Genomic DNA, 16503 nt, shown 5'->3' with positions numbered 1-16503 from the left:
TATCGCCTTTATGTATATTATTGGTTATGTATATTATCTGTTAATAAAACTTTATTTTTTAAACTTTGTTACTCATTAATACAAGGTCCAAAATGTAATTTTAATGGTATTGTGAGGAATAAATGAAACACAGATGTATTGTACTCAAACACCAGACCAATAGAGGGCGGTATACTTGTGAAGGAGGAAATGTATACCGTAGATGGCATGTGATGATCCCCTTGTTGTTTCGCGCGGGAGGTCATAGGTCATTGGCAAAATGGCTGCCCGCGTTTGGAGGAAGCTTGCAATGTTTCGAGACGTTGATTAGGACATACATCTAGTTCTGCAGAAATGATTGCATGAACATCATAAACATTCGCCGTTTGACAAAAGGAGAGGGACCATTTCATTCATAGGTTTATGAAGAGTTCAGCTTGTCAGACTGCTAACTTTAACTTAACTGCGTTGGCTAGCGATTAAGCATTTGCTAGTCTTCACTCTTAACAACGATTGTGAAGTAGTTTATTTATGGTTGTTGGCTTGCTCTGACTGTTCCATAAATATGCACTACCATTACCCATGTTTGAATGTCTGAGATCGTTAACCTGGACTGAGTGCGAAAGACTCCCGTAGTTGACCGTAGTTGTCGTAATAGCCTGTTTACCTATGCAATAAACGCCGATTTCGGAAAGCTTCACCCTGCAGGATGAACAGAAAGAAAGACAAGGGTTTCGAGAGTCCTCGACCGTACAAATTATAAGTACCAATCGCTTCTCTAATCACAGACAATATCATTCCTTCATTCTGTTATTCACTCCTTATGTAACAAGTTATAACGTTAAGTCAATAAAGTATCATGTCTGTGTTTCACTGACTTGTTATCGAAACTGATGAGAATGTATTCTCTTATTTATTTACTTTAAGTAATTATTGTTCTTTCCCCCTTATACAACCCATCAGGTGGTATGCATAAACAACATCAATTTCCAGAGGAAGTCAGTTATTGTAAGTCTGATTATACATTTTCTGTTATTAAACGAGATAATTCATTTTCCATGTCCAGTGTAACACTGCGGAAGAACTAGAATAATAGTTTTTTCTATTTCCCTACAGGGGTATGTGGAGCTGACTGTCTTTCCCACGGTTGTGAATTTAAACCGCATTAAACTCAACAGCAAGCAGTGCCGCATATACAGAGTACGGGTCAATGACTTGGAGGCTCCGTTCATTTACAATGATCCCACCTTAGAGGTCTGCCATCATGAGTCAAAGCAGTAAGTTACAACCCATCCACAATTATGGTTTGGTCTCTTAAAAGACTACACCTGACAAAAGACACAGAATTGTATACTTATATGTTGGTTAGATCCAGAGCCTCCCTGGTGCTTGTGTTGATGGAGATCAGAAACTGTTGTGATTTCAGTAGCCAAGTTAAATGTCAACATGCAATGACATAGACATACAGTATGTTGTTTACTGGGTTGGCTTTTGTTAAGTCATTACTTAATAGTCGTAGATTCATGTATTTTAGTGTTGGTCCAAAACTAGTGAGCTTCCTACCTAAAAAGCATGCAAACACCACCAACAGTTTAGGAGGCAATGATAAAAGGTTGCCAACTGGCGTCTTTCTGAAGGCTTTTCTTAAAATGGTGTGAGATGTTCCTACCCGAATCACAGAACTAAATAGTTTATAACCTGTATGACTTTCTCAAAAAGTGGCAGTGCTGCATACTGTTGCTTTAATTCCAAATCTACAATGCTATTTGAAATGAACAACATGAGAAGGCTCCTTATTACCTCAGGTTTTTAACACTGGTTTGTGACTGACTGTGTCTGCAGGAGGAACCTGAACTACTTCTCCAGTGCCTACACAGCTGCCGTCACCGCTGTGGACCCAGATGCTGGAAATGGGGAGCTTTGCATTAAGGTCCCATCTGAGCTCTGGAAGCAAGGAGATGGTGAGAAGCCAGTCGTTGAAATGATGTGTATTCGAGTATTTCTCTCTATGTATAGTTTTCTCTATTTATGTGCTATTTTGTTGTTGTTGTTTGTTTGTTCATTTATTTATTTATTTCTTACTGCCTGTCATTTTTCTTTATTAGAGATGAAGGTGTTGAAAGTCTACATTGAGTTCTCCCTGGACCAGCCCAAGGGAGGTCTGCACTTCGTTGTGCCCGATGTAGAGGGAAGCATGGCAGAGAGGGGAGCCCACGTCTTCTCCTTTGGCTACCAGAATTCCACACGGTATAGCATTCTCCAGCACTGCAGTGCATATATATTTCCATCTATATATATATATATATATATACAGTCAGTGTAATTTAGCCTGTGCCTAGCAAGAGAGTAGATTGGCTCAGTGCCACCCTTGCTCAGCAACTTTACCCAAACACAGGCACAATGGCATGGTGCTGATTTGTGGTAAAACCATTTGAGATATCAGTAATAGCATAAATAAAACAAACAAAATAGGCAGACCATATTTGTACAAACTTGGCATTTTCTGAAATTCGAGTTGAGTCTGTATCTCAGTGATCCCTTACTGCTCTCTCTCCCCAGGTTCTGGTTCCCGTGTGTGGACTCTTATTCGGAGCTGTGCACGTGGAAGCTGGAGTTCACAGTGGATGCCTCCATGGTGGCAGTGTCCTGTGGGGACATGCTGGAGACAGTCTATACCCATGACATGCGCAAGAAGACCTTCCATTACATGCTGCCCATCCCCACTGCTGCTCCCAACATCTCCCTGGCCGTGGGACCGTTTGAAATCCTTGTGGATCCCTACATGCATGAGGTGGGTGTGAAAATTCACTCTAACAGGTGCTGGTGTAAGATCTGTCAGTTGATGATTTCCTTCTTCTTTCCTACCATAGCATGCTATGATACTTCCTTATAGAATTATGCTGGAAGTCAGACCAGAAAGGTTACTAAATGCTAGTCGTAATGCTAGTTTGCCCCTCCTGAACTACAATGTAGGCACATGTTTCTAATCTGAATTGAGAGAGCCTTTGGTTGTGCTTTTCACAGGGACATACACTACCGTTCAAAAGTTTGGGGTCACCCAGACAATTTCATGTTTTCCATGAAAACTCACACTTGTATTTATCAAATGAGTTGCAAAATGAATAGAAAATATAGTCAAGACATTGACAAGGTTGGAAATAATGTTTTTTATTTGAAATATTAATTTTGTTCTTTAAACTTTGCTTTCGTCAAAAAAGGCTCAATTTGCAGCAATTACAGCATCGGAGACCTTTGGCATTCTAGCTGTTAATTTGTTGAGGTAATCTGTAGAAATTTCGGCCCATGCTTCCTGAAGCACCTCCCACAAGTTGGATTGGCTTGATGGGCACTTCTTGCGTACCATACGGCCAAGCTGCTCCCACAACAGCTCAATGGGGTTGACATCCGTTGACTGCGCTGGCCACTCCATTACAGACAGCATACGAGCTGCCTTCTTCTTCCCTATATAGTTCTTGCATAATTTGGAGGTGCACTTTGGGCATTGTCCTGTTGTAGGAGGAAATTGGCTCCAATGAAGCGCTGTCCACAAGGTATGGCATGGCCTTGCAAAATGGAGTGATAGCCTTCCCTATTTAAAATCCCTTTTACCTTGTACAAATCTCCAACTTTAACAGCACCAAAACATCCCCAGACCATCATATTACCTCCACCATGCTTGACAGATGGCGTCAGGCACTCTTCCAGCATCTTTTCCCCCGTTTCTGCGTCTCACAAATGTTCTTCTGTATGATCCAAAAAACTCAAACTTTAAATTCGTCCAGAACACTTTTTTCCAATCTTTTTTGCCCATATCAATCTTTTCTTTTTATTGGCCAGTCTCAGATATAGCTTTTTCTTTGCCACTCTGCCTTTGAGGCCAGCATCCCAGTCACCTCTCCACTGTAGAAGGTGACACTGGCGTTTTCGGGTACCATTTAAAAAGCTGCCAGTTGAGGACCTGTGAGGCGTCTTTTTCTTAAACTAGACACTCTAATATACTTGTCTTCTTGCCGAGTTATGCACCGGCCACCGGGGCCTCCCACTTGTCTTTCTACTCTGGTTAGAGCATGTTTCTGCTGTTCTCTGAAGAGAGTAGTACACACCGTTGTAGGAAAAGTTCAGTTTCTTCGCAATTTCTCACATGGAATAGCCTTAATTTCTAAGAACAAGAATAGACTGGTGAGTTTCACATGAAAGTTATCTTTTTCGAGCCATTTTGAGAGTATTACCAAACCCACAAATGTGATGCTCCAGATACTCAACTAGCTCAAAGGAAGGCCAGTTTTATAGCTTCTCTCACCAGCAAAGCAGTTTCCAACTGTGCTAACATAATTGCACAAGGGTTTTCTAGTCATCCATGAGTCTTCTAAGGCGATTAGCAAGCACAATGTACCATTAGAACACCGGAGTGATAGTTGCTGGAAATGGGCCTCTATACACCTATGTAAATATTTAATTAAAAACCATATATTTCCACCTAGAATAGTAATTTGCCACATTAACAATGTATAGAGTGTATTTCTGACTAATTTAATGTCATCTTCTTTGAAAAAAACAGTGCTTTTCTTTGAAAATTAAGGACATTTCTAAGTGACCCCAAACGTTTGAACTGTAGTGTATGTACCTTTTCCTAGCTTTTAGCTACAGTACCAGTGAAAAGTTTGGACACACCTTCTCATTCAATGTTTTTTCTTTATTTGTATTATTTTTTGCATTGTAGTTTAATACTGAAGACATTAAGAGTATGAAAGAACACATATGGAGTTATGCAGTAAAGAAAAATGCAGAATATGTTTTAAATTTTATATTCTTCAAAGTAGCCACAGTTTTAAAGGAGTTCCCAGAAGTGCTGAGCACTTGATTGGCTGCTATTTCTTCACCCTGCGGTCCAACCCATCCCAAACCATCTCAGTTGGGTTTAGGTTGGGTGATTGTGGAGACCAGATCATCAAATCAAATCAAAGGTGTGTTTGGGGTCATTGTTCTGTTGAAAAACAAATGACGGTCCTACATCCCAAATGCAACCAGATGGGATGACATATCGCTGTGGTAGCCATGCTGGTTAAGTGTGCCTTGAATTTTGAATATATCACCAACAGTGTCACCAGCAAAGCCCCCCACACTTCCTCCTCCTTGTAGGAAAAACATCCGCTCACCTTCTCTGCGTCTCATACAGACACGGTGGTTGGAACCAAAACCTCAAATTTGGACTCATCAGACCAAAGTACAGATTTCCGTTGGTCTAATGTTAATTCCTTGAGCCTAAGTATTTCTCTTCTTCTTGTGATTCCTCAGATGTGGCTGCTTTACAGCAATTTGATCATGAAGGCCTGATTCATAGTCTCCTCTGAACAGTTGATGTTGAGATGTCTCTGCTACTTGAACTCTGTGACGCATTTATGTGGGCTGTAATCTGAGGTGCTGTTAATTGACGCTTCTGAGGCTGGTAACTGTAATGGACTTATCCTCTACAGCAGAGGTAACTCTTGGTCTTCCTTTCCTGGGGCAGCTCTCATGAGAGCCAGTTTCATTATAGCGTTTGATGGTTTTTGTGACTGCACTTGAGGATACATTCGAGGTTCTTGAACTTTTCCAGATTGACGGACCTTCATGTCTTAAAGTAATGATGAACTGTCATTTCTCTTTACTTAGTTGAGTGGTTCTTGTCATAATATTGATTAGTACAGAAGCCGTAGCAGTAGTAATAGGGTTATTCACTGTATACCAACCCTACCTCTGCACCACACAACTGATGGTCCCAAACAGGAAAGCAAGAAATGTCACAAGAAAGCAAGAAATTCCCCAAATTTACTGTTATTCATACAAGGTGACTACCTCATGAATTTGTTTGAGAGAATGCCAAGAGTGTGCAAAGCAAAAAGTGGCTCCTTTGAAGAAAATATAAAACAAATTCTGGTTTGTATAACACCTTTTTGTTTACTACATAATTCCATGTGTTCTTTCAAAGATTTAATCTCTTCAGTATTAATTTACAATGTAGAAAATAATTAAAACAAAGAAAAAACATTGAATGAAAAGGTGTGTCCAAACTTTTGGTACTGTATATGTCTTACAACCCAGAATGATGTATTGTGTCATATGCAGGCTGAGATCTGCGTTGGCTAAAATACATTTCTTATACAATACACTTGGAAATTGTCTTAGCAAGTAATATTTAAGGGCAAAGGTGCATACATAACCCTCACATTAACATCAGGGTAAAATCTAAATGGTTGATTGTAACTTGTATATCTGAAGCTGTTAAGCATGCTCATTACAGTGGATGGATTAAATGAAAATTAAAACAAGATGTGAAAATGTGGAATCTAGTCATTGCAAATGTGTTTTTTCCCATAACACTTCTATAGTAATATTTTCGTCTGTCATCCTACTCAATTATTTGTATCTGGTACTGTTGTGAAGACATAATGCATTGTGTAAATGTATGTTTGTGAGAACGACGGCTCTTGATCGTGTAGAAATCTGAGCCTCAAATAATATTATCTTTTTGAAAAGATTTTTAAATTCTAAAATTGTTGTAATTGCGGGGTGTCTGTCAGCAAAAATGAAACGACTCGTTGTTCATGAAAATACTTGCAGAGCTTCCCCTGGACCTGCGTCTGAAAGCATCACACTTCACACAGTCAATAGACACCGATATCTGTTATGGTTGACCTGACAGAAAAGTGGCATGACTTTCTAAGCTTAGTTTAACTTCCCCTGACAAACAATGAATACTGTGTGTTGAACATATCACAGAACATAAGCAGATTTCTTTCTGTTTAGTTAGTTCCTAGAGTACAAAGATGCCTTTCTTTATTTTCATTGCCAAGTTTAGATAGATATGCCACACTCGGAGACAAAGCAAAAGACAATAGGTCTCTCAGTGTGATTACTCAGTGGGAGTGTTCCACGGTTGATAACCACATCTGCACCTCCAACTTCAGCCAGCGCATTTTATTGGATACTGTTACGAAGAAAAAAGGAAAGTACATGAGTCTGTAAACAGTTTAACATATTGGTTTACATTGGGCATGAAACGTGTCCAACGTGAGTAAAATACACGTAATCCTATTGTGAAAGCAAATCGTGTACTGTCACTTGCTGTTGCTGTCTTTCATATACTGCTAAATGTCCGCTTAGCAGGTATCTGTTCGACGAGCCTGGTTATTCTAAACTATAGAACATATTATGATGTAGCAAAGTATCTTGAATTCTTATTAACGCAGACATGCCAGCTGTAAAAACATTGAAGAGATGTGTGTATTGATGCATGAGATGTGCTCTGAAACCTCTCTGTTTGTCTCAGGTGACCCACTTCTGCCTGCCCCAGCTGCTGCCCCTGCTCAAGCACACCATGTCCTACCTCCACGAGATCTTTGAGTTCTACGAGGAGATCCTCACCTGCCGCTACCCCTACTCCTGCTTCAAGACTGTCTTTGTGGACGAGGCCTATGTGCAGGTGTCCTCGTATGCATCCATGAGCATCTTCAGGTAAGCTTGGGAGTGCCTGTGTGTGCAGTAGTTTTCAATCACCTCTGGTTGTAGTTGGAAGTGCATTAAGTGATGTTATGCTTAGTAAGAACAGTCATTATTAATTGATGTGCACGAATCTCAAATGTGGTTAGAGTATTTTTGTAGCAGACAGTTTGACCCTGCTATTAGCCCTTGACCAGTAGAATTGATTCTTTATAAAGGAAAATGAATAGATTGTAGACTATTCTGTGTACAGTTATGGAGGATTACAAGAATCATTTAAAAAAAATATCAAGAATAAAGAACAATCTGAATAGTTGTATACCACTACTTCTACCCTCTCACTCACTCACTCAATCTCCTCTTCTGCTTCCTCTCTCCCCCCTCCCATCCTCCCTGTGCTCTCTCCCCTCCATCCCCCTCTCCTCTTCTCTCTCTCGCTCCCTCTCTCTCTCTTTTATTCCTCTCTCTCCACACTCTCATCTGCAGCACGAACCTGCTGCACAGTACCATGATTATAGACCAGACCCCCCTGACGCGCCGCTGCTTGGCTCAGGCTCTGGCCCAGCAGTTCTTTGGCTGCTTCATCTCGCGTATGTCCTGGTGAGTGGGAGCCCCCTGGCTGCGCCAGCCAGCCCTGTGCTAACACACACACACACTCTCTCGGGCCTGGTGATTGGTGAGCGCCGACCCTGGCAGCACCAAAGCCATGTCCTGGTGATTAGTAACCCCATATGCCGTCTACACGGGCGGGCTTGGCTCCTGGTACGAGACTAAGGGACCTCCAACACACTAATTCAGGCACAGCTTAAGGACTCCCCCCTTTCTCTCTCTCTGTATGACTTCACTCTTTCTCTCACACTCCCTTGTTTTTGTCCCCAAGCTCTTCATTTCAAAGTGTTTGATGTGTTATGGCAGCTCTGGTTGGTTCTGAAGTGACCTGTGGAGACTGGCTGTAGAGTAGAGTAAAGTAAAGTAGAGTGGAGTGATTTTAAAGGTGTTAAACCTGCGACACAGAGCATATCATTTTCTGTCTCTGGCACTGTGTGATCATTTTGTTCTCCAGCTGTGCAGTCTAACAGTATTTGAACGAGTTAGTGCCCTCATCAAGTGAACAGAAAGTGAGGAGAAAAGAAAGAAACCTACCCCAGTCATGCCTTCCCCCCTCTGTCAGTATCATGCTGGTGGCACTACACTAGTTTATGGCTCTTACACTGACTTCTGTCAACTTTCACTCACTCACAGAGATATGGTTCGGAACCCTTTCTGGATGCGTACAATGCATTGATCTCTGTAAAACAAGCCCCCCCCCCCCTCCCCTGCATACTGAAGACTCTCAAACCTAAATCAGATGTGGGAAGCTCAGCTTACATAGTTATTTATTTATTTAACTTATTTAATTTGGGGTGGTGTTATATAAGCCCCAGTTGAGGGAGGGGGAACAGGCCCAAAAAAGAAGGGAAAGGCCTTTGATATGGAAAGCAGTCACCTGCTAGCAATTAATTGTGCGGTTTAATTCAGCTGAAGCTTATAATTGGAGACAGGCTCGACTGATTCAGCGCCCATAAGAAACCGTAAGCATACGTACGCCAACGAGGAGGCAACAGGGTTTTTGTCCTGCCGCCACCTTGGCCCAGTGAATGAGGTCATACCTGCAGCTCTCCCTGTAAATGTTCTGGCTGCAGTAAAAAGCTGTCTATAGGGGGATTAAGTTCTTGAGCCGCCGCGACAGTGGAGCTGTTAAGATGGCGAGGAGAGATGTGTGGTCCTCTGAGGGGCTGTGGTGTTCCCGCCGCCTCCCTTAAAGCAACACACAGGGGCGCAAGCACTCACGCTTAGAGCAGGGTGACGCCTGTTAAACTCGTGGCTTCTGATAGACAGCAGTAATAGGGTTGGGCAGTACAGTTTGTTTGAATGAGCACTCAACCACGACGACCACAAGCTAAAGCATAAATCACAGGTCAGGTCGGGGCCCTCTGGGGGCTTGTATTAATCTCAAAACATTACATCAGTAATGTAATTCACAACGATATTCCCAATTACTCCCCGGTAAAGGGTTAAAGATTCATAAAGAATTTGCTGAAGTTAATTGGCATTCCAAGAGCCATTACAAGTGCCACTACTCGGTGACACTGAGTAATTATTTATAACGAGCATGTCAATGCCTTGTTTTTAGCTGGGTAATGTCATTTATATGTGTTTATTATTCTGACAGCACCTGTATAATTGATGAAATAGAAATTCATGACTTTTGAACTACTAGTAAAACAAAACCATAATTTTCATATTTCTCTGAAACCTCTTTTTGAGATGCAGCGGAGGCGCCATGTTTATGTTGCGATGTTTGTCCCGTTTTGCTAGGGCTGATGAATGGGTTCTGAAGGGGATCTCTGGCTACTGCTATGGACTGTACCTGAAGAAAACCTTTGGCGTGAATGAGTATCGCCACTGGATTAAGGAGGTATGAACATATTGGGGGGAATATTCTTTATACCTTGGAGCTCTTTGTTAGTTTGCTCTCTAAAACTACTCATCCGTGTGTGCTGTGTGTGTTTTGATCGCTACCACTAGGAGATGGACAGTATTACGGATTATGAGCTGAAGATGGGAGGAGTTCTGCTGCACCCCACTTTCGGTGGAGGGAAAGAAAAGGACAAGTAACTAACGACATCTTTCATTTCAACCTTATCAGGGTTTATTTACAATCATCAACAACACTGTACCTTTTCATCAAGCTGTGGATTTCACTGAGATGATTCTATAGGCAGTATTTGGCCCGAGAGGGCCTGGAGTATGAGTGGTTGGATCTGATCGCAATGAGAGTGTGCGTCAAATGATATTACACTTTCATGACTTGGCCTCTGAACCTGTAGTTTAACATGGCTGCTTAGAACAGAGACTTTTCAGTTCGATGAAGGATTTCAAAATCCCCCGACTGCTGGAAAAACAGCCTCTGAGTAGAACTACTTATTGACCTCCCATAAAATGACTTGGCACGGCTGCGCTCATTTGTCATAAATCAGTTCCTCAGTGAAGTGTGTTTTGAGAGCTGTTTGCAAATTATCCCAGTGCTAACTCAAGCGCTGTGAGGCGCCTGTCAGCGACTGGGGTAATAACCACAAATGCCTCACAGAGTTGAAAAAAAAGTATAATATAAAGACTTTCTTTCATTCTTTCTTTTCTGCCTTCTTTTGTTCTGTCCTTCTGTCTGTATTCTTTTCTATTTTTCATGACTATTTGTTTTCTTCCTTGATTGCTTTTATTGCTTTGGTTCTATCCTTCCTGTTTTTCATTGCCATCTTCTTATCTCTTTTTCCGATGTTCCATCTGTTTTTCCTCAGCCCAACCCCCCACCTGCACTTCTCCATCAAACACCCCCACACGCTGTCATGGGAGTACTACAATATGTTCCAGTGCAAAGCTCACCTGGTGATGCGGCTGATCGAGAATAGGATCAGCATGGAGTTCATGCTTCAGGTGACCCTTGGCAGAACAAAGTTATATGTGCACTGGGCCTTCCCTCATCGATCTGCTTTCTGAATTATTTCCTAAAAAGTGCAATGCCCACTGAATCGTCCTTGGATCGGCTTATTTTTTCCAGTCAAGGATTTCAGAATTTGTGTATTACTGGCATAGATCATTGGCTTTGTTTGAATAACTTGTGGAAACTATTTTCTCAGCACTTTGTTCAGGAACCATTAATCTATATTATGTGGTGTGTTTGTGTGTGTGTAACTGCAGGTCTTTAACAAACTGCTGAGCTTGGCCAGCACTGCTTCTTCCCAGAAGTACCAGTCTCACATGTGGAGCCAGATGCTGGTGTCGACCTCCAGTTTCCTCAAGTCCATCTCCAATGTGTCTGGCAAGGACATCGGTCCTCTCATCAAGCAATGGGTGTATCCCTTTACAGCTGTGGAAGCTTTTTTCTCTTGCCAAAGTAGTGGAATTAGATGTGTAAAGCTTACCTACGTGAGCAGGACACTCCATGCATGTTGATAGTGAATTCAAGACAAAGAAAATGTACTAGTAGAACTACAAATACTATCAGAACTACACATACTATTAGAACAACACAAAGTATTAGAACAACACATACTATTAGAACTACATATACTATTAGAACTACACATACTGTTAGAACAACACATACTATTAGAACAACAAATGCTATTAGAACTTCAAATACTATTAGACCAACTAATATTATAAGAACTACAAATACTATTAGAACTTCAAATACTACAATGAAAATTTCAAATTATCAGAATGAAAAAGAAAAGCTATTGTAGACACTGATTTTAGAAAGTTGCCTATGTTTGAAGTGTTGTTCTAGAATTGCACACCGTGCATGAACTGGTTAGCTGATGAATTTTGCCCAGACCGTTAAACCCACATCATCATTTTACCCATGTCTGTTATGCACATGTCCGTGTGGTAAGTGATACCCTCCACGGCTGAAAGCTGCATTTGAGGACGGATCGGCCCAAGGCTTTGAGTTTGTGTCTTGACCTCCTCTCCCAGAGAACAGAGTGGAGTGGTGAAGTTCTTTGGCAGCTTTGCCTTTAACAGGAAGAGGAATGTTCTGGAGCTGGAAATCCGCCAGGATTACACCTCGTCCGGCACACAGAAATATGTGGTAAGAGCTCGCTAGTGTGTGGCAGCCCACTCTTAAGGTGGTCTCAAGGTCAAGAGAGCTGCAGGTATTTTTCTACGGAACCTGAATGTATTTTTTTTGCTTTCCACAGGGCCCCATTAAAGTGACGGTACAGGAACTGGATGGCTCCTTCAACCACACCCTGCAGATTGAGGAGAACAGCCTGAAGCATGATATACCTTGCCACTCCAAGAGCAGAAGGTGAATAAGCCACAACACATAAATATGCTGCCATCATTACAGTAAACACCAAAGGTGCTCTCTATGAGGTCTCATGGCCCTGCTTAACATCTTCCCATCACACTTCATCTGACTTACTACACTTTCAAAAATACTTTTCAGGGTAGGATGCTAGACTAGAAAACTTAGAAAGACATTGTATTATGTACAACATCTGTTATGATAGGATATCAAGAAGTGCAGTCCATGTATGCCCTGTACCTCTCTTAACCTAATGTAGGTGTATGACGTTTATTACAGGAAACCCGGAGAAGGCTTGAATTCTTATAATATAGACCCCATATGGATAATGAGCCTGACTGGCTTATAGAACCTCGTCTATGCAGCATTAATATCCAGTTTAGTTTACTACTACTGTATTTTACCAGCATTTATTAGTGCCCCTTGAGACTCCTTTCAGCCAGTAACACTCCTTTCTCCTTTCAGAAATCAACATCACAGTATGACCAATCTTCTCCATTTCCTCGTGTATCTTTTCTCTGAAGCTATGAACATGCTGTAGGCTACTACTTGATGTTAGTGTCTCCCCTCTCATGGCTATTCCATCTCGTCTGCTCACAGGAACAAGAAGAAGAAGATTCCTCTGATGAATGGAGAGGAAGTGGACATGGACCTATCTGCCATGGAGTAAGACTTTACCTTTCTATCTTTTGTGCTCACTCACAATCTCCAGCTTCCCTTGTTCTTCTCTCAGCAGACTCTGTTGGCCAGTGACCAAAATATATCTTGTAGTCTAAAGGCCCGCTATGTTGTTTTACAACTGCAGAACCAGATGTAACGTGCTGTAAGTACTTCACAGGTACATATTGTGGCATGGTGGCAAAGTGGATGTTGTTTATTGAAGAAAAGTCCACGAACGTCGCATACAGAGAAATCTGTTCCTCCTTCATTGTATTCAATTGTGTGTTTGCGTATTCTTACGTGTAGTTCTGTTCTTCTCCATTCAAATGTGGATTACTGCTGATGTTTCTTCCCCAGACCCGAGGGCAGTAGAGGAAAGGACAGGGCCAGCAACAGCTTTCTGGAGCTAGGGTGAGCTGGAGGACAGAGAGGAGATAAAAAATAAAAGAGAGGAGAGGAGGGGTGATGTGAGGACAACAGCGTGGTTGTCCAGTTTGGTGTTGTGATTTGGCATGGGCTCCTCCATCTTTTTACTATGAATGTGAGGAGGACCGTATCACAGCACTAATCGCTACATCTGGTAAAATAATACCTCCAGTCCAACATCTTAGAAAAGGACTCCACACTAGCAAAGCTTTTTGCGCTTAAAAACCAGCTGCACAAGATGGTGGTTGATGATGATGATATTCAGGGTATGTATTTAAGTAGTGTTTATTTGCTGTAGGAGTGATTAGGGAAGATGTAGGGTACAGTGTAGTGTCTAAGTTTAGGGTAACACTTTCACTGTAAACGGAAGGAGGACATCAGCACCCCCGCCTCTCGCATCTGGATGAATGGCTTTGAGCAGCTCTGTCTCTGCGCCAGCACACGTCTGCCTGACCACAAGTATACGAAAACACAAATAAAACACATGTCCTGTTGCGTGTCTTTGTTGTTGTTGATGTGCCAATGTTTGAAATATGTCTAAATGTGTTCTAACAGGAACTGATTAATGAGTGAATAGCAAGAGCAAACAGTAACTGCATGATGATGGATAGACTTAGGTTTAAATAGGGGTTCCTAGATGTAGAGGGGAAGTTTTAGCAGAGCATTTAGAGTTCTCTTCTCCACCATGCAACCTTCCTCAGTGCCGATTCGCCGTTGCTGTGGATACGGATTGACCCGGACATGTCCATCTTGCGGAAGGTGGAGTTTGAGCAGGCCGACTTCATGTGGCAGTACCAGCTGCGCTACGAGAGGGACGTGGTGGCGCAGGAAGAATCCATTACGGCGCTGGAGAAGTTCCCCACGCCGGCTTCACGCCTCGCCCTCACCGACATCCTGGAGCAGGATCAGTGCTTCTACAAAGTGCGCATGCTGGCCTGTTTCTGCCTTGCCCAGGTATGGAGCCGCGGCATCTTAGTGTTACAGTTTTACACAAACACACAAAATCTGAGATGGATGAGCGGAAGGCATTTGTTGATTTGAGGTGAATGACCCCCCCCCATTCTATCTCAAATCAACAAATGCCTTCTGCCCAACCATCTCTGATTTTCTTGATTTTTGAAAATGTTACCACATAAAGTGTGACCTTCGGAACTAATATTTGTCCAATTTCAGCTCGATATATCAAAATACTGTCTGAGAAAGAAATCTGAACAGAGTGCCCTTTTGCCACTCTTGGCACATTCACAGACTGGGGCAACGTTTGGGAATAATTTTTTAAAGTTTGTCAAATTATGTCATGCTAGAAGCATCTCATTTTGATCAGGGGCCGTATTCACAAAGCCTTTTATCTTACCACTAGGAGTGCTCCTAACTCGCGCTAAAACCTTTTACGTAGGAGTAATTTCTTAAAAGTGATTCACAACGGCTCTGAGACCTACTCATACTAAGGATAATACCAACTCCTAAGCTTAAGATAAAAACTCCGTTGCTATGGATGACGTCGCTTCTCATGCACGAGTTTAGAAGGGGTGAGGACGGTGATTGGTTGTTGACAGGCTCTCTCATTAAAAACTCATTCGTGACGTCTCTCTAACAATCCCACTATATCGACTGAAAATAAGAGAATAACCTAGGCTTCAAATTAAGTCATATTAAATAGTTATGGACAGTGCAGTTAGCAGAATGCACACGCATGATGACAAGTTTGTGCATCCAACGGGAATGACACTTTGCACGTTAAGAGAAATATAAAGCGATCAATATAAAATATGGCAATTGCATGTAATCAAGGCAGTAATAATTAAAGCACCCAGCAAACTGTAAGTCTATTATATTTCCAGCCCTTGACCACTTCAAATATCAGCACATGCGGCCCTTTAAGCCCTCCAATCTTAAGTGATCAAAGCGAAACGAACGTGAAACGTATAGTCCCAGGACCAATAGCCACTGTCACCCCAGCGGCATCCAGCTGGTAAGTTCTCAAAAACCTGCTGCAGACCGCTCTGCGTTGAAATGCACAAGTCATCGGTACATCCAACTGTTGGATGATGTGGGGTCTACAGTGCGTTGATAGTTTGATGAATTAAACGGCTGAATGATGATCCCCAGTGTCGTCATTTGCGTTTTCCGCGAAGCCAAATAGCCTATCTTTATGTTTCCAAACATTTCACTTCGGGACACATCGTTGTTTAAAGGCGTCATTGCATCCCGCGCTAATTCTACGACAATATTAATACCTTCACGGTTTAAGCAATGTCTTTTATCAATTCCAAGTCGGCTGCAGCCATCTTACGATTTTTTGTGAATAGGTCTTAGTGACTTAGGAGTCCTCATGAGGAGTTTTAAGCTGTCCTAGACTTAGGTGCTACTTTTAGGGATAAAATATTTTGTGAATTGCTCTTAGTAAAAAAAATTAGGAGTCCTACATTTAAGACTGACACGCCCATTATTTTTAGGAGTTTCTCCTAAATTCGCCACTTATGAGCTACTTTTAGCCCTAAGATTCTTTGTGAATACGGCCCCAGATAATTACCTCTATATTTAATGTCCTGTTCAAACTCTGCAAGAGGATTGGGTCGATAGTCACAGTGTTATCAACGTGTGAAATCTGGAAAAATTATTCACAGATGTTTTTGAATTTAACTGTCCTATTGCACATCATCCACACAAGCATCTGGCAAATGGCTTTGTTTTCTTACAGATATGTTTATATAGTTTTTCGAAAATCTATTTTTGTAGGACAATTTTGAGCACGAATCTAGAAAACAAAAATATTTAAAATCATATTTTGCCTGCTTACTGAACAAGTAACGAGGTGTTCAAATGAAACATTTCCAGAAAGGTTATTCCAAGGACTATCAGGTTCTGGAATGTTAACTTAGTAATAAGTTTGCAACCATGTTCAGTGTTAAGGTATATGTCGGGTCATCGGTCAGGTCACATCATTTTACGCCAGTCATAACTTGGATCTGTGGACCGAGACCAGTAGTGTTTTATTTCAAGTATTATTGTATTGTGTAAGCGAGTGACTGGCTATTACATTTATTGCTGATGTTGGGGTTTTCAGGAACATTTTAATATTGTTTTGTGACATCTGCTGGTTATCC

At 41.7% G+C, this 16503-nt stretch overlaps 1 protein-coding gene across 1 annotated transcript in view; it reads left to right on the top strand.

The window, feature by feature from the left end:
• Nucleotides 1-381: 381 nt before the first annotated feature.
• Nucleotides 382-16503, top strand: part of taf2 (TAF2 RNA polymerase II, TATA box binding protein (TBP)-associated factor) — a 30936-nt gene continuing 14814 nt past the window's right edge. Inside the window, exons 1-16 of the mRNA XM_080855766.1 lie at nt 382-739; nt 934-987; nt 1096-1256; nt 1822-1940; nt 2085-2226; nt 2539-2770; nt 7289-7473; nt 7945-8058; nt 9817-9916; nt 10027-10112; nt 10797-10932; nt 11197-11351; nt 11977-12091; nt 12201-12310; nt 12911-12976; nt 14098-14350. Of these exons, the coding sequence (XP_080711892.1) occupies nt 689-739; nt 934-987; nt 1096-1256; nt 1822-1940; nt 2085-2226; nt 2539-2770; nt 7289-7473; nt 7945-8058; nt 9817-9916; nt 10027-10112; nt 10797-10932; nt 11197-11351; nt 11977-12091; nt 12201-12310; nt 12911-12976; nt 14098-14350 (2079 nt within the window). The 5' untranslated portion in view covers nt 382-688. The remainder of the gene's footprint in view (nt 740-933; nt 988-1095; nt 1257-1821; nt 1941-2084; nt 2227-2538; nt 2771-7288; nt 7474-7944; nt 8059-9816; nt 9917-10026; nt 10113-10796; nt 10933-11196; nt 11352-11976; nt 12092-12200; nt 12311-12910; nt 12977-14097; nt 14351-16503) is intronic.

Source organism: Sprattus sprattus, assembly GCF_963457725.1.
Source record: "Sprattus sprattus genome assembly, chromosome: 18".
Classification (NCBI taxonomy): domain Eukaryota; kingdom Metazoa; phylum Chordata; class Actinopteri; order Clupeiformes; family Clupeidae; genus Sprattus; species Sprattus sprattus.
This window is presented reverse-complemented; position numbering and strand designations above follow the sequence as displayed.